General features: G+C 32.4%; 1 protein-coding gene across 2 annotated transcripts in view; it reads right to left on the minus strand.

Moving 5' to 3' along the window:
* Positions 1 to 19,451, minus strand: part of LOC140050454 (anosmin-1-like) — a 44,122-nt gene that overhangs the window by 13,488 nt on the left and 11,183 nt on the right. Inside the window, exons 3-11 of one of the 2 annotated variants that reach the window (XM_072095640.1) lie at positions 8,411 to 8,470; positions 7,419 to 7,638; positions 6,016 to 6,206; positions 5,738 to 5,864; positions 4,706 to 4,911; positions 2,878 to 3,025; positions 2,553 to 2,699; positions 1,172 to 1,269; positions 662 to 715 (exon numbers count right to left, since the gene is read on the minus strand). In XM_072095640.1, coding sequence (XP_071951741.1) covers positions 662 to 715; positions 1,172 to 1,269; positions 2,553 to 2,699; positions 2,878 to 3,025; positions 4,706 to 4,911; positions 5,738 to 5,864; positions 6,016 to 6,206; positions 7,419 to 7,638; positions 8,411 to 8,470 — 1,251 coding nt within the window. The remainder of the gene's footprint in view (positions 1 to 661; positions 716 to 1,171; positions 1,270 to 2,552; positions 2,700 to 2,877; positions 3,026 to 4,705; positions 4,912 to 5,737; positions 5,865 to 6,015; positions 6,207 to 7,418; positions 7,639 to 8,410; positions 8,471 to 19,451) is intronic. The other variant, XM_072095641.1, reaches the window with a different exon arrangement.

The following is a 19,451-nucleotide window of genomic DNA, read 5'->3' on the forward strand; positions in this document are numbered from 1 at the left end:
ATTTTCCAAAAAACGTCCAAAATTGCAGGGAAGGGGTCTTTAACTTTACTCGATGTGACTATGTCGCAGTCAACTGTAACATGTTATTTTTTCCCAATTCATATCTTATACATTAATCATTTGACATCAGTGACATTTAAAAATGCTTTTGTCCTTCTACGACATAACAATCACGTTGCAACATGCACAAGTTAAACTCTTACATTTAAAAAGAAAGACACTTGACATCGCCATGGGAGATGACCTTTTGAATCATGCATGATGTATTTTCTTTTTGGAATGAACATGCAAGAAATGCACGTCAAGCATTGAGGGAGGAGAAGATAAAAAAAGGCTTATTGTCTGCAGTTTCATCTAAAAAAATGAACTAAAAGGAATGGCATGAAAATGTTAATCTCTATCTACACTATCAAACTAGTTTGACAAAATAATTGTGATGTGCCTGCCAAATATGGTAGTGATATGCTCAAATATGATAGTGATATGACATCATGATGTCCATAAATGGGCATATTAAATATTTTTGTCACATAAAGTTTGATAGTGTAAACAGAGCTTAACAAAGGAATGTTTGTCTGACAGAGTGAGGGAGGCATATCAAGGCTGTCTGCAAGATGTTCATGGCACTACTTTCTTGCATCATGCCATATGCTACACTTACATGTGTCGTAGCTTCTAGGTTTAAGCTGTGTGGCCATCGAGATTCTACACCCAACTTTTAAAATGCAAGATAAAGAGGTCATAGGTCAAAGTTTACAAGTCATGTAATCCAAGAGTTTTCATTACACATTATAGATCTAAGGAACAAACTTTTCATTACAATTAAGTGTTTGGAACACAATAAAAGCAGCTTTGTTTTCATAACCAGACCAGCTCTTACAATTGGTCAAGCAGAACCACATGCACAAGTATAGAATTAAATTAAAACAGAGCAGTTATTTCAAAACTGCTAAACACTGACAGACAAACTAACTTTACACTTTTTTCACCGAGTTAAGGAGCACCAGGCTGTTGCAAATGTGAAATCAACAACAACAAGTATCTCAAATGGAGTATTTTAAATTTGGAAGTATAGTTTTCACGAAATTTGAGAGAAAGAGAGAGGTAAAGGGGGGGGGGGGGGGAACAGTGCAATGAAATTGGCCAAAGTGGTTGCTGTATTTGTACTTACATGGGTAGTAGCGTTCTTAGAATAACTTGTCAACTTGTTTGATAGTGAGATGCATAATGTTGGCTCCCAGTATAACATGTATCTATTAACATCATCATCTACATTATATAAATAATAAAACAATATAATATAATATAGTTTATAAATAATAAATCACAACAATAAGGATATTAAGAATAATATTTTATACAGATATTGACTGCTTAGAGGTTAAATATAAGATTTGACATCCCCGAGGGAATGATATTAAGTTCGAGGGAATATATATTTCCCGAAGCGCCAGCTGAGGGAAATATATATTCCCCGAGAACTTAATATCATTCCCTCGGGGATGTCAAATCTTATATTTAACCGATATAAAAGGCAATATCTGTTATATTATATAGCCAAGAACAAGTCTGCTGGGTTGGGTGAAGCTAGGCTAGGCCTCCTATAGTATTTGTATTGTATTTAAAACAAGCCTGCCTAGACACCTTACCTTGCGAAGAATAATATACAGATAATTACTAATTAATGATTCCTTGGCAATAAAATATTCACTTAGGCCTAGGTCGTTTAAATTAACAGAAGAATTTCCATCAATAAGCCTATTAATAATAATATTATAATCAGGTAGGCCGAATAAACAATTCGTCTTTTCTCGATCTTCGAGGAGCCGAATCACCGGATGTTCAGCGCGTACTAGTTACTAGGTTACTACCGTGAGTATTGACCAATCACAAACGGTGTTTCATCACATTTAGGGTGGACTTATAACAAATGAGGGCGCTATGTATGCATAGCTTAAATAGTTTAGAAGATTAATTTCTTCAAGCAAATTCCGTGGCCCAGCGGATGAAACGTTGTCTTGCGATGGAGTGACAATTCCACCCGAGTTCAAGATCGAGTAGATGACTTTTGTTTATTTATCGGCAAACTCGAGTGTTGCACACGAAAATTACACAGTCAATATCATCGTACTCAAGAATTTATATGATTAATGACAGGGGACACGATTATTACGCGAAAATTACACAGTCAATATCATCGTTCTCGAGGATATATACGATTTACGATCCTCGCAGCGGTAGTCATGTGATGCAGTTTCAACCAATCACGTTCGCGTATTTATATAGGCTATGTAATATTACAAATTATTGACTGGCTGTCATGGGTTTGTAGAGGGTCTAATCCAAATTTCCTTATTCTCCCGTTTCAGACGACTTGACGAATTTTGCCAAACTCAAGTGCATGCGCACAATAAATTGGCACGATGTCATAGGTCGTAGGTTATTGCATGACGTCATAGGCCGTATCTGTCACAAATGTAAACCTCCACATCAATGAGAGTGACTTTACTCTCACAAAACACTATCATTCAAAATTTAACTTTCAAACTTACCTAGAGGTTTTCGCCATTCAATTTTTGTACTCAAAGTATTGTTACTCCAAAACGGTGGATCAACGTTGACGATGTCACGCACTGGACGTGGTGTTGGTAATAGTTCATAATATGGGTGTTCATAAACTGGAAGGTGTTCAGGTTGGTCTGAAGAAATAATAAAATGTTGACAATAAAATGATTTAGAATGAAATTTTAAAAAAATAATCCGAGTTTGTTACAATTTTCTGGTGGAAAAACTGTATTATAATTCTTCTAAATAATTTCAGAATTTTCCCCAAAAATTAAATCTCATTGCATGCACACCAACAGTTTTGAACAGTACCTTTAGGTTGTGCAGTATCCATGGTGACCAAGTAGATGTCAGCTCGTTCACTATTCAACCTCGTTGAGCCCCACTGAGCTAGGGTGCTCACTTCCACAAAATATTTTGTATTGGGAAACAAACCCTCGATTGCAAAACTATGTTGATTCTAAAAAATAATACCAGAAGGAACAATTTAGTTAGTAGTGAAATTAAACTTGAAACAATTCAATAGAAACTATAAACCCAGGGTACCAACAAGCCCTGGAAAACAACAAGCCCCTGGGCAACAACACTCCTGGGAAACAACAAGCCCCTGGGCAACAACAAGCCCCTGGGCAACAACACCCCTGGGCAACAACACCCCTGGGAAACAACAAGCCCCTGGGCAACAACACCCCTGGGCAACAACACCCCTGGGCAACAACACCCCTGGAAAACAACAAGCCCCTGGGCAACAACAAGCCCCTGGGCAACAACACCCCTGGGCAACAACACCCCTGGGCAACAACACCCCTGGGAAACAACAAGCCCCTGGGCAACAACACCCCTGGGCAACAACACCCCTGGGAAACAACAAGCCCCTGGGCAACAACAAGCCCCTGGGCAACAACACCCCTGGGAAACAACAAGCCCCTGGGCAACAACACCCCTGTGCAACAACACCCCTGGGAAACAACAAGCCCATGGGCAACAACAAGCCCCTGGGCAACAACACCCCTGGGAAACAACAAGCCCCTGGGCAACAACGCCCATGGAAAACAACAAGCCTCTGGGCACCAACATCCCTGGAAAACAAAAAACCCATGGAAAACAACAAGCCCCTGGGCAAAAACAAGCCCCTGGGCAACAACAAGCCCCTGGGCAACAACAAGCCCCTGGGCAACAACAAACCCCTTTTGATTGATATACCAGTCACCAATCTACAGTTTTACTACTTTAAAAATAGTTTTGAAATGAATTATGATTGAATTGTACTAAGCTACCAGCTGTTTACATTCTATCGTATATAATTTGTGTTTACTGTCAGGTTACAATTATGAATACATTAATTACAATAGGAATTTAATGCATTACCTAAATATAGGTTTTTATTAAGTAGGACACGGTTGAACTCTACATAACTCAGATTTTCAATGTTTAATTATTGCTATAACTTATCTATGAACTTCCATGACAAAGGGTTGTTTATGTTTTTTTAATTATATAAAAGGTTAAATATTTCATTTTAATGAAAATGTAATACCAAGTTGGAATTTATTCAGAAAAGTCGGGGACAAGGACAATGAAAATATAATTTTTTTCTTTCGCGAGCCTTTTCAGGGTATGAAAGAACGTTCTTTCAACCTTAAAAAATAACTAAACACATCAATTTCCAAACATAAATATTTGGTGTATCTATGTTATACATAATTTATATATCGAACAGCAACAACTAACTAAACAAATACAACATTTTGTCAAAAAATTTGAGTTTTTTTTTTTGGATCTGGTGCATTTTGGTTCTATTTGGGCGGGTGATATAATACTTTTAAATATATATTTTGGGCATGGCAACAATTAAGGGCCAAACAAATAAATAGTGGTATTCGTCTCGAGTGGGAAAAAATTTATATAGATTGTAGAGGTCATTCTTAAGGTCAACGGACCCATTTAGCTAGATAAATATATAAGTATGCTTTTAATTGAACATTTTTTTTAATACAAAAAGTGGGAGGGAGTGGTTTTAATGCCTTCTTATTATGTCATTTCACTTTTTAAAAAATCATTATTTTGTTGCCGTTTTTTTTTTTTTTTTTTTCTTAATAAAATATTTTTATTTAATCACAGTATATTTAGACTAACTTACTGCAGGTACATTTTTTTTGTGTACATCTAACGTGACATAGACTGGTGATATACTGCTTAGCCTTGGGCTCCAGAACACGCGATACCTCAACACCTCAAGGTCCGATTCCTTCGGTGGATCCCAATAGATCCATGTCGTCACGGTCTTATTCACAATCTTTGATTCGCCCACTCGCAGATTCTGTGGCATGTTGGGAGGGTCAGGATCTGCATGGAGAATGTAAATTGATTCAATATACAGTACAGTACACTATCTATTGTTATTTAAATGTTTATTTGGATTTTAATCAATTGTAATATTAGCATATTAATGTTTACTCTATGTCACTTGTAGGCAACTCGCCCAATACCAGACTTTTCTTGAAGTTTAAACAGTCCCAAATTCATTTTTAACATTAAAAACACATTCTGAATACCAGACTTGACAGAAAACCTGACATATTTGGCCAACCCAAAGGTGTCCGATATTGGGAGTTGACTGTATATGGTATTAATGTATAATGGTTTGGCTGATAAAAGATGATTATGACAAGCAGATTTTTGGAATGAAATCCATAGAAATTTCATACTATAGCTGTGTTGTAAATTTGTCAAAAAATATTAAAAAATGAAAATGTTTAAAATTATTTTAAATTATAAAAAAAAGCCATCTGAACTAGATATGAATAAGGTGGCAGTTCTCGCAAATGGTTGAAGGTTTCCCAAGTGGTGGCAGTCTTTAACATCTATACCTCCCACATTCTCTTCCCCGCCCCCCAACCAATCAATTCCAAACTTCTACCCCATCCCTCATGGCTTCCAACTAAAACTGTATCAGACATCATCCAACAACCAAATAAAGCCAATTACCATAGGATATAATCAATTAATGTGATATGATATACCTTTACAATTTATGCCTTTCAATGCCTGCCCTTAGCAGTAAGCTACCTAGACATACAGTCTACTATGGATCTCATATCATAGCTCTCTTTGTCACACATCATCAGTCAATTAGTTGATTACATAATGAACGGCGGCTTCGTATACTTACCCTTGGATAGCCTGAAAGGTTCTGTCGGTCTGCTAAAACCTAATGTTCCGTTGTGATTGACTGACGCAATCTGGAATTCATAAAATACACCTCTACTTGCCTTCAGCTTGTAATGCGGTTCAAGAGTCTAAAGAGAATATATCATAAAGAATATTTAATTATATGACTATTATGCAACTGATTTGATGAATAAATCTTTTTTTTTAAGCAATAAAAACAACAATAAGAATCACTAACAAAAAAAAGAAGCAAATGAATTAAACAGATATACTACTAACATCTGCAACATGATACCAAGTATCCATTCTATTCAAGCTGGGATGATGACCCGTATTGTTACGCCCTTCTATCACAAAATATATAATTTCGGTAGGCGATGGATTCTTGCGTAAACTCCATGCTAATAGTATTTCTTTTGTACCAGGAACTTCAGAGACTTCTACTGTATTACGAGGTTTGGATGGAATATCTGTCAAGAAAATCAAATTTAATTTATCATTAAATTTTATTTATCATGCGATAAAAATCGATTAAAAAAATGTAATTTTTTTTAATTAAAATTTGTATAGACTTAAAAATATATAAATTAGTTAAAGAGGCACACTATGAATATAATTAACTTTGTACAATTTCTACGTAATATAATTTTTCGTAAGTTATTGGTGTTTATTGATTACGAAGAGAATGTATTTTGTAAAACACAGTATGTTTGTTGCCTTGCCTATATCGATTATAAAAATTTTGTTTGAATGAAAATTTGTATAGAAGACTATATAGATAGATTAAGAGACACAATAAATATAATTAACTTTGTACAATTTCTATATATAAATTATTTTTCATAATTTATTGGTGTTTATTGATTACGAAGAGAATGTATTTTGTTTGGACTCATGCCTATTACTTGGTCCTGGGGAAGTATGTATTTTCTGATACACTTATTTCAATCTTACAATTTAATATAATAGATAGATAGCTAACATTGCAGACTTTTCTCTGATATATAACACTTATTTCAATCTTCTAAAACCAAAAGCAAAATGACTGCCAACAAACAATAATGTGATAACAAGGCAATTGATATCACGCTTTCTAATGATTCTATCATTAATATATTAGTTGGTGACAGCTATGTGTCTTCAGATGGATAGCAATACTATAGGTACAATGGTAATATTACATGTACACTAATTAACTACCAGTAATCAACTAATTGAGCTTCACTGATTAACAGATCGCAAATTAAGATCTTCTGTGAGACTTGATAAAAGGTCAATGCTTTATGGTATTCATGCTTTTCTTTTATTTCAAAGATACTGGGTTCAATTCTGATTCTGATCTACAGATTATTAGGACTTGTGTTTATCAATCATTTTGCTTAATTCAAGGTAGTTAAGTTAAACAGAGGTTTTATTTATCAAATAAGTTTGAATGGAAAACAAACATGTGACAATGTGATGTGCCCATATATGGACATGATGATGTCATATCACTACCATATTTTGGCATATCACTACCATATTTGAGCACATCACACTTTTTGTCAAACTAGTTTGATAGTGTAGCCATAGCTTAAGCAAAATCATTAAAATAACAAAGTTTAGATGATGATTTTTTTTTTGCTAAGCATATTTTAGAAATCTGACCCCAGTTTCTGAATTATCAAATTATTATACTGTACCATCAGATTTTTTCAATGGCTCTTGACAAGTTCTTCCACAACCATTAAAGCAGCATTTCTTTCGGCCATCACAATCGGAATCGTTACTACACGTTGGCAAGCACGCTTTCTCAAACCCTTTGGCGTCTGTCGGCTTTGGACATACACCTAGTTTACAGCTGTGCCACAACTTTAAAAATTCACAGGTTTCCAAACATTTATTTTCATTCTCTACTTCCCCCTAAAAAACAAAAGCAATAAAGTTAATTCAATTCATACTGAAAATGAACAATTTCTATTAAATGAAAAAAAAGATGATGGCTCTACCTCAGGACAAAATGGCTAATATAGTATTTCTCTCAAGTCAAATATTATACAAATAATGAATGTTTATGAGTGCAATGGTACAAATAATGGCACGAGGTGAATGATGAAAGGTTATATCAACGAGGCAAAGCCGAGTTGATATAACCTTTCATCATTCACCAAGTGCCATTATTTGTACCATTACACGAATACAAAACATTCATTATTTGTTTTATATAACATCTAGACGTTTTTTTTTCGTACACAAAAATGTTTCAAAAAGTACTATTTAACGATCGTTGAATAGTGCATACTATTGCACGCCATGTGACCCACATTCGTCCAATCAAATGACAGGAATTTATATAGGTGTTATATAATATTTAATAGCCTAGCCTACAGTAGCCTAGCCTAGCCTACAGTAGCCTAGCCTAGCTAGCATTTCTCTCCTGATAAGAAAATTGTTCAAATTGTTAATGTTAATAATTATATCCCATAGCTTAGGAATAGTATACAGTAGTGGTAACGGACTACCAAGGTATATGTTGGTTTTGTGTTTTTTAACATTAAATTTTATTTTATTTACAAAATATTGGATAAATTTAAAAATTAAAACTTGTACTGTAACTAAGTATTTAAAATTTTAAAAATGGTTTCTTTGTTTTATATTATCCTTCACATATTTGTGATTGTAATAATATACTTACAATGCATTTAAATCTGCAACTTGCTTGGTTTTTATATTCAATCATACATGGCAGTAAACACTACAAAATAAAAACAAAAATCAATGTTGAATACTGTCATTTCATGAGTTATTGATTTATATATGATTATTATTTTGTATTAAAAAGTCAAAAAACACCAGTATTAATATTCATAAAGTTGTAAGCTGTTATCCTGAGGCTAATTAATCAATAAGCGGATAACGAATCTTTACAACATCATTTCTCTCTGAATTGTGTATTTTGTGCAGATTTTTACCAACACAATAGCGCACAGGTGGAATAGCATGTCAGTAAAGTTGAAAACCATGGTCAATTTGAGCACCCTTATTCTCACCCATCCATCCAAAAAAAATTGGAAATATTGGCATTGTTCTTACACCACACAATGAATTTTAGGTGAAGAGGTATGACAATTTAAACAGCAATGAACCAAAATTATTTCATGGTTTTTTTTAAAAATAATTTACATAATTTAACACCACTAGCTATCCGCAGATTTTATAAACAAGTTGTATGGGTATTTAATTTGATATAAAGCAGTGCAGTAAATTGTAAATAAATATAGTTTATGTATTTTCTCAATATCTGTAGGTGGGCGGAGGGGGAGCTGATAAACTACACAGATAGATAAATGTCCACACATCCACATACACTAAGCTTGTACGCTTGCATGGGGTAAAGTTAAGCTGATCCAAATCACATCAAGAGTTAATACAAATGTGTTCATACAGAACAAGCTAGATTGTCTGTATTTAAACTGGGCAAGAGTAGAAGGGAAAGTGTAAAAATAGCGCTTCTTCCATGGTTCTTACTTAGAAGATAAGGGATCATATTTACAGTAGTATATCTACGTCCAATATGATAATTATCGGCAACTGTAACCAAATTACATAAGCTGCCATGTTATTTTGTGTTTGAATTATTTTACAATTTAGATATAAGACCAGATAATAATGTTCATTTAACAATTAGATTTAAATCCTGAAATTGATACAAGTAGCGAATTCAGTTATCCTACTGGTACCTGATTACATTATAATACTATTAGATACCAAATACAGATTACTTGTCTAGATATGACAAATATTAGTAGCAGGTGTCTGTGATGAACTAAAGCAAATCGAGTTCAAATTGTACTGGTACAAGGTAAAATTGTTACTGGTGTGCGGTGACCATTTTGGTTAAAACCTCTTAATTTTACATATAGATTTTTTTAAATTTTACTTTTTTTCTTTTCAAACATTAACATTACTGTATATAAAATACTGTATAGTTAACCAAAACACTAGTTAGTGGCAAACTATTAAGTTATTGAAAATGTTCATAGCATGTTATTGTTAGGTTGTGTTCTTTTTTAATACAGTATAAAAAGGTAAAGGTGAGTCCCGTGTTCTCTGAACGTAGGGGAATGAGCTGTTAGGAGCTCATTGTACTAAGCCTCGGCATTATGTGGTAGAACGTAGGGGAATGAGCTGTTAGGAGCTCATTGTACTAAGCCTCGGCATTATGTGGTAGGGTGGCCAGTTCCTTTCCACGCCGCCTTTTTTCTCCCTAGTATTTTCAACCAGGTACTCATTTTTACAGCTGAGTGGACTGGGAGTTGTCGGGAATTGAACCCGGGTCTATCTGTATGACAGTCAAGTGTCCTAACCACTCGGCTATCAACAACTCCTATAGTATAGTAAATACAAAGTTATTATATATCAAATTCAATAAAACTTCATACAGTTTTCTTTTTGCAATATTAACACTGATAAATGCAAATTTCCATATACAATGAAAGTGGGCTGGCAGTTTTTATTCTTAAAAGAAAAACGGTTAAAATTGGAAAGACAACTGGTTTGTACAAATGCAATAAGCAACCTTGACCAAACGTAATGGTTTCTGTGGATTAGAGAACAATAGAAAAGGTTTCAAGAATTATTTCTTTTTCTATTCATTAACAGTTTAAAGTACTACTTTTGTAAGCCTAAGGCAACTTAGGTCATACTCAGCATGAAACGCCCCACTAACCAAGACCCTCTAGAAGGGTTTTATTGTGAAGGCTAAGCCCCCTTTTCTTGAAGGACACAAAGAACGTTAATAGCTGGAGCCTTTTCATGTTCAGGCATTCTTGTTGTATTTAGTCACGGTTCATTGGTCAACAGTTAGCGAAAACGCTGAACAATGAGTACAATTTTATCATGCCTATACAAGTCCTCAGCTGGATGATAGTTTTGATAATGCAATGGGTTCCATTCTTCTAGAACAGTAACGCCATTTACTCACCGCTACTAACAAAAAAACGACCTCAAAACAAATTAAATTATCTAATAACTCTTTACACAAATCATTTTTTTAAAATGAATATTGAACAAGATAATTATTATTTTTTATTAGAATAATATTAAATATGAAATTCTAAATTCCAATACTAAATTACTGGATTTGAAAACAAGAATTAAACATGATGATATTGAGAGACTATACTTAAAAAATATGTACAGTATTATATACGGTAATATAAAAAATTATGAAAAAAAAGCCCTTTTCAAAATTCAAAATTGTAGTCTAGTTTAAACTGTATGTCAAATTGTCTTACAACATGTTTAGTCTATGTTCTTGCACTGTTTCATACAAATTTGAAAAGAAAATGTTGATAAAAAATCAATTTTCATAGTAAAAGACTAAAATGAGTTTATGCAAAGAGTTAACTGAAGTAAATACTGTGATACAGTGGCGGACTGTACAAGCTCTATGGAGCCATAAGTGGTGCATTAAAGTACCAATAACAAAGCAACACAAATATTGTCTTTATTCAGTGTGAACGCAGAAGAATGCGTTCACACAACTCCGGTCAGTTTGCTTAATAAGTATGCCCAACAAAGTATCTTATTTCAGAGTACTTTAACACGTTGGATAATAAAGTTTTTTTCCTCACGGTTGTACGTGTATCCATGCTTTAACAATTCACCGATGTAAAGTACAAATTGGATTATTTAAACTTTTGTTGAATTTTTTTTTTCTAATCTGATCATGGACAGTCGGGAGAAAAATGGCAAAAGGCTTCCTACTTTATAGGAGTTTTATCATCTATTATTGTTTTTGACAACTCTTCTGATTTTGCCATTTTGCCATTTTCCCCGAACTGTGGAAGGAAGATATAGTATTTATTTTTCACCTACCATATTAATGGTAGTCACCTTAAAACAGAACAAACTTGAAGCAAGAAATTGTTATACCAATATCAATCTACAGCTTATATCAAAGTTAGTAATCGGTCAACTAATCTCCTCAAACAGTTTGATTACTGGTTTTATTTGATGTATGGATTAACAGAGATTGATATGAAGATAATCTATGCAACTTATCTGCACACTCATCAATATGAAGTACTAACAATCACACATGACCCTCTAGTCTTAACTGACTTTCCCATGACATCAGTAGTCAAATATTTTATTCAATTCGAAGACAACTTTGTTCTACAATAGATAACGATTACAAACTTGGTTCTACATGATAAAGATTACAACTTCATTCTACACTGATTAGATTCTGATTAGATTTGGAATGTAATCATTGGCCATTAGTTTTAGGAGAAAGATATATGATAGTGATCAATATCTATGGATAGAGTGAAGTAGATGGTAGGCACTGTGTTACCAGATGTCCACATGGTTGTGTAGAAGCATGGAGGTACCTCCATGGTACAAGTAGTACACTAAAATATATAAATCTACAGATACTGACAGTATTAAAATCACAGATAAATGCAATTTGTAATAACTTTATATATTTAAAAGGATCACACTAACCAACCGATATGGCAACAATATTTTTAAAATGACTTGCTTATAAAATAAAACTATGTACGGTATACAGTATTAAATCACTACCACCAGTCTATTATTTTACATTTTTTAAATAACTTTTTGTCAAAATATTAGTATGTTGAAGCTCTCTACTAAATTTATAAAATATGTTCATATCAAATTTTAATGCCAAATTCCATAATGTTGACTTCTTTACCCTAAAATATAAATCACACAGCTTCAAATTTATAGTGCAAACTTAATCCTGATAAACTCGTATAATGCTGTAAAGTACATTGATTGAATCAAAACTATGTTGACCTTTGACCTGCAAAATGATAAATTACTATTTTAGCAATCCAACAACTTGTTCTATACTTGTTTAGGTTGACTGAAAGAAGTGAAAAATGATTCATAAATTGTATTACTTATTTTGCAAATTAGGTGTTATTATTTATTTCATTTAGATTTATAACACAATGTTAAAGAGAGACTATACAGAAAAAAGTAAAGACTCATTTACTGTACAGAGGTGATTTAAAAATAGAATGTATTAACAATAACAGTGGATTATATCAGTATTGAATTGAAAAGAGTCAGATTAAGAATAATTCCAAATAATATATAACCAATGAAATCATTTGTTAATGTTATTTGGAACATTCTTATTTATTCTCTGTACAGTAATAAGTAGAAACGTGTTCTGCATAGTCTCTCTCTAACATTGTTAACCAAATATTTTCAGGCTGCTATTTAACCAGTTACTGAAAATTTGTCCTGTTTCTGCTGCCAAATAAAAGTTTATAACTCTTAATATATTATTTATATTGAGTCGAAGGGTAATAAGGGTAAATAGAATAAGGGTAAATAGAATAAGAACATTCTAACATCTTTTAGTAAACTAACTTGTTGGAATTAGCATGGAATTAGTGGTTGGAAATTGGATCATTTTTTTCGATCTGTATCACCACTGTATTTATCTTGTCAACTTATAATAAGTCTTGTAAATATGAAGAAACTTGTAAGTTATGAAAAAAAATTATTATAAAACTACCTCCCACAGACAACAGCTGTAAGACCTATTCTTAGAATTATTGTCTAGATAATTGGATGCATGTATTATCTCCAACACCCCTGGGAAGAACTGCACTTTATGACTCAAATCTGAAGTACAGGGTACACATGTTTTAAGAATTTTAGAATAGGGCAGAGAAAGGAGTGATAAGGACTCACAAAACCCTTTCCATCTACTATACTCTAGTCTATTAATATTCAAAGGATAATAATGTGAAATATGAATTTGAAGCTGTTGACAGGAAAAACAGTCTTCTTTATTAAGTAAAACAACCAAAAAAATATAATTGTAGGCTTATTTCACAATATTGAAATTTAAAAATCAATACTCTAAAATGTCATAGTTGAACCATGGAGGAATAACTAAATAGCAGTTTCCTATTATCCTATATCCCCAAGACATTGGCCGAGGATTTAATACTAATTTTCATAGAGTCGCATCCCCTTTGGCTCCAATGAATGGAATATTTAATTTTCCTATTTGATGAATTAGATTTCTCAAGGTTTTAGCTTAAGGCTTTTGGAACGAATTACAATTCTCTTAGATGAAACGCCTCTCAGAAAACCATCTAAATAGTAATCAGTTAATAAGGATTCACGTTGATTTTCTAGTAAGAAAATGAACATATGAAGTTTGCATCACATTCCCAAATCATAAAAACATTTTTGCAGAAAAATACAGATTTTATTTTCAAGAATTTAATTAAAAATAACTAATGTATTGCTTATCCTTGTCACTCAAAAATACTGTTAAAATACGGTATATTTTATACCATATTTTTTAGTACCTGTTTCTGCTATAAGTACTGTCTTGGGTGATCGTGTTAAATTTCATCTTTTTTACCTAACCTGCCTTTCAATCCCCCAAATCAATCAATCAATCAAAAAATACCTTATTAAATACGGTATTTACTTGGCAGCAGAAACAGGGCCTTGGACTATTACAGTACTATACTTACTGTTAGTTGTGTATATAAGGCAGAAGATAAAGAATGGAGGGGAAAGGGGGAAGTGTACACACACAAGCTCATTTTACAAACAATTTTACATGAACTTACACCTTACAGAAGGTTGATACAGTCAGTATAGCAATGCATTTTAATGATGCAGTATAAGCACATTTTGGAAACTAAAAAAAAAACAAAGTTCATTGGAAGTGAAGTTGTCCTCTACTGTTACTTACTGGTAGGTAATAAACCTTACTTGGTTTGATCACTTGCCAAACACTCTCTTCACAAAGTGAATAATGTTAATTATGTTTTAGTATGAATGAAGGTTAACATAAAAACCTACAGGTTAGTATTTATTAAACCATGGAGGAAATGATTAAACTATGGCAACTGGGTAGAGAGCAACCTTATGGATGGGCCACGCAGCCCGAAGAGGTTAGGTTATTGGGAAAAGAATACTCAGTAAAAATATTATGAAAAATATATTACAAGGGCAAAATTTACCAACAAAATGATTGTTTTCTGTATCTTTTGAGTTCAGATGATTATTAAAAAAGAGATACCACAAAAAGAGAAGAAATACCACATAAAGAGGAGAGATATTAAAATGAAGGAGAAACTTTAGAGAGAAAAGTATCTTTCTGATAGTTTCTATCACATGGTTACAAGAAGAGAAGTCTACATCAGTAGCAGACACAAATCAGAAAAAAGATCTTACTGCTTGCTTCTCATAATTTTCAGGGACATCAGAAGGAGAGAGAAAAAAAGAGAAAACTAGAAGAGACGTCAAACGTGAGAAACATCAGGAGGATGATGTTTTGATCTGGTTGCTTCAACAAGAAGACGAGATACAATAAAAAGAGAAATAAAAAATTATTAAAATCTTCTTGCTTTTTATTATTAGAAAAGAAGTAGAGTAACATCAGAAAGGACTTTTGATCTAGTTGGTTCAATAAAGAATAATTGTGCCAAGAAGACACAAGAAAAGGAGAATAGAAAGAGAAAGTTATTACTATAATATGTTTTTTCATGATAAAAGAGATAATAGAAGATGATAACCATCAGGAAGAGAGGATGATGACTTTAATCTGCTTGCTATTATTATTCAACCAGTGGAATGCTGCTGATTATTGATATTGGATCATGTTTAATCATTGTATAGTAGATGCAAATGAGTGAACTTTAATGTCAAATGTTGTTGAATATTTATTGATAAAGCTTGCTTTAGTTTATTGATTCATGCAGCGTGCCATACCAAGTCAATTCATACTGTAATGGAGCAACTTCAAAACACTCGTCAGCTTTCAAAAGATCCGATGTTTATGCAATAGATTGAAGAATAATAACAAATCCAAAACTGAATGGTTAATAACAGATAACCAATTAGTCTGCGGTCAAATAACGTAGATAAAAGGAAGCGGTGACAGCGGGTCATTTGTTGGTTTATTAATATGGCCAGACTTGACCACTCTAATCACTGATCCAAGATTATCAATTAATCAAGTGCACTAAATCAAAAAGTGAAGAGAGATTTATAGTTTTACTGCAGCACTCTTTTCACTCAGTAATAATAAGTTAAGAAATGAAACTAGGTTGAGTACAGTATGGATACATTCATACCATACAGATGTAAAAACCAACTAAATATTAAACACATTGGAATAATTTTATTCAAAATCTTGTGTTACTCAACTTATATTGTTTTACATTAATGTTTAAACATAAACATTTAAATATTTTTCTTGAACCTATTGTGATTATAAATCTTATTATCTTAAATTTATTCAAATCTGTCCCCAATTGTGTTTTTTTAAAATGTTTTGAACAGTGGTGTTTGAATCACTTTCCTGCCCCCTGTGACTGTACTATTATTATTAAATGCAAGGCTAGTTTAGCAATGAACTCTTGAAAAAGTGGATACATACTGTATATGTTCAACCAAAATAGTCAAGGTTACATTAAAATATATTTAAATTGAATTTAAAATGACCAACTAGACCAATATCTCCAAATTCTTGTTACTGGATTTATAGGAAATGAACATTAATTTCAATACAGATAAACATCAATAGATTTGTATTTTTACCCGTGAAAAGCCAAACACAGGGTTTTTTATGCTAGACATTTTCTACCCTATGGCGCAACTAGTTTTCTAGGGTTCACTGCACGGAGCTAGGCAGGAGACTGACCAAGATAATGTATGGGTCATAGGGACTGGCTTTAGTGTCCTACACTACTGGTCATCATGTAGTTCATCCCAGCATGTTATTTGGTCAATAGATGGATTAAATGCTAGATTTTTATTACTTAATATAAAGTCTGTGATTGGAATATGACATCTAAAGTGATTGTAATTGGTTCAATTAATCTCACTTTCGTTTGTTTCGCCTGCTAATGAAATATAAATGACGTCCTAATGACGAATAAACATCATTCTGACGTAAAATAAATAGCCAATGAGAACAATTTACACATTCAAAAATGTATGCAGTTAGCTGATGAGATTTTAAAGTTAGGTATCAGGGTAAACAATGATGTGTTTATTACTAACTACTACAGTAGGCCTCTATATAGTTATTAACCTCAATCTTGCAGCCTTTAACCTGTTTCTATAGATACCATAACTAGGCTAGCTGTATCTTATAATTGCTTAGCCTACAATAATTAAGTTCATTGTACTACTAAACTACCCAGAAGGAGATGATGGGTATATTCACTTTCCTCTTGTTGTCAAATTGCAATTGTTTTGTATAGCATGCATAGTATACTAATGACAAGAATAGTATATTAATGCATGATGAATTGTAATTGCAAACCAATCATTTCACAGGGTCATTTCATAATTTAATTACTTCTATAAAAAGAAATTGGAAATCAAGCCTCTAATAAAGTCTTTGAAAAGTAACTATTAATTTATTCAACAATTACATTACAACCTACTTTCAACATTTTTTGCAAAATGAAGAAATCACTAGCCAATTGCTTTTTGCTGTGATTGCTAACATAAACACGATAAAAAAAAAAGTTTTTAATGTATTAATACAGTACATTACACTACTGCTGTAGAAATAGTGGGTCATTTGGATGTACTGCAATACAGTATTCCAAAATAGTGTATAAACATAAAAAAATAATTTTTAAAAATGATTAAAAAAATGTTTCTTCTGTACTTAAAGCACATACTCTACTATTACTGTATTGCCAAAATAGTGCCAACAACCACAAACTAATTGTTTAATAAAAAAACAGTGCAGGATGCAACTCTGTATGCTGTTGAGATATCAGTTTTCAAAAGCGGTGTTTACAAAAACCCTTCATTCAATTTTTATAATAGCATAAAGTGGTTTTCACCTATCAATTCACATCAAACTAACGAATTACACCTGTGAGTCTTGCGTGCGGCCCTGCGTGATCAATTTCTATATATTGCAAAATGATTATCATCATCAATTGGTTATTTATTTTAATTATCTAGCCTCAGGGAATCACTGGCCATCACATTCCATACAAAATACCCCATGTGTAACAAACTCTATTTAAAGTACAGTACTGAGCATTTATCAAGTTTGTCCTGATAGTAAACGTACATAATAGTTACTGTACTTTACTGAAAACTTTAATTACATGTGACGTTGTAATAATACAATACATTATTTCTTTTTTTTTGTGTGAAAATCATCAAGATAATCAAATGTTTGTAATGAATTAAATAATGTTTATAATATTATAAAATTTCATTAAAATTAAATTTTTTTTAATTTTTTTTAATTTTTTTTTTAATGAATTATTTTTATAAACATTTATACAATTTCATTGAAATTAAATTTTGTATTGAAGGTTTTTTTTATTTATGTAAAAATAGAGGCAACACATAATATTCCAAACCAAAACAGCACATAGAGTACAGTAAAGTACGTTTCTTTTCCTTTGTACAGTACTGTACAATACTGAAGTACATTTATTTTTTATTGACTGCAGAAAATTTCACAATTAAAGTTTCATTTTTATCTTGTGGTTTTTGGTCTTAACTTCAAATTTTCAATTTCTTTGTCAAGTAGTTTTTACACCAAACAACAGAATATTAATAAGGATTTATTCTTCTATAAAGTTAATTATTTCATCTCAATGTACATGTATGTTTACGACATTTCCATGTGGTCGTCACAGTCATGTTACATATGTTTCTATTGTTTGGTCAAATTAAGCAATCTACTTTAGATCCTGACTTAAGCCATCCAAACACTTAATTTCTTTTCTCTCTAATCCCGAAAACAGTTCCGATACTACTTTACTAAAGACAACTGATTTCAATCTTGTTGTTTGTACATATCATATTATTTTTTAAATAATTGTGATATTGAAAATGTGTGTAGTTGGTCACTTTACTGTACTGTAGATGCTTTAATTGTAGAATGTAATTTGTTTTAATTTTTTTATTTCTGTGCTCTGTTCTGGGTTGACCAACTACTAGCAAAGGTGTTTAGCACCTGTTTGGTCTTTCCTTGCCTTTTATATTTGTTTTTCCTTCTTTATATTACATGTATATATGGCAGAAAATTGACTAAATAAATAAAATAAATAGATATCTCTACTGTATGTACATATGTAGGTGAATACAGTATATTGCCGAATAAGAAGCAAAAACTTTGCATATGTTGTAGCGTTTGAAATTTATTACGTATTCATGATTTTGCTGTACACATGAGCTTCTTAAAAAAAGATCTATTTCAGTCATTCTGTCTGTCTGTCTGTCCCATATCAGACAAAGTAAACTTGGTGAGTTTTCCTTATGTGTATGACATCATTTATATTTAGAAAAATCCATAATTCCAGTGAATTACCTCTAAAGAGCCGTTATCATCAATTCACGGCAAAGCCTATAAACCCGGTACATGCCGTATTAACAAAGTTCATTGCATTTCACTCATTGAAATGATTTACCGACCAAAAATTCTGGATTAATTTCTAATATAATAATGCCCCTTCAGCCATTTACGAGTGCTGGAATCAGCGGTTTGAGCATGCAATGAGAAATTTTACGAGTTTCAGTATTGCATTTCCGCAAGTACGACAGCCAATTTACCTCAAAAGAAACGAAATGTCATGGCGCTTAGTAACACTGAGGCATGTTTCATTTCAAATCTATAAATATTTATTAGACCGAACTTAGATTGTATTTTTATTTCAAGCATAAGTGACTGA

This window comes from Antedon mediterranea, chromosome 5, assembly GCF_964355755.1.
Source record: "Antedon mediterranea chromosome 5, ecAntMedi1.1, whole genome shotgun sequence".
Lineage (NCBI taxonomy): Eukaryota > Metazoa > Echinodermata > Crinoidea > Comatulida > Antedonidae > Antedon > Antedon mediterranea.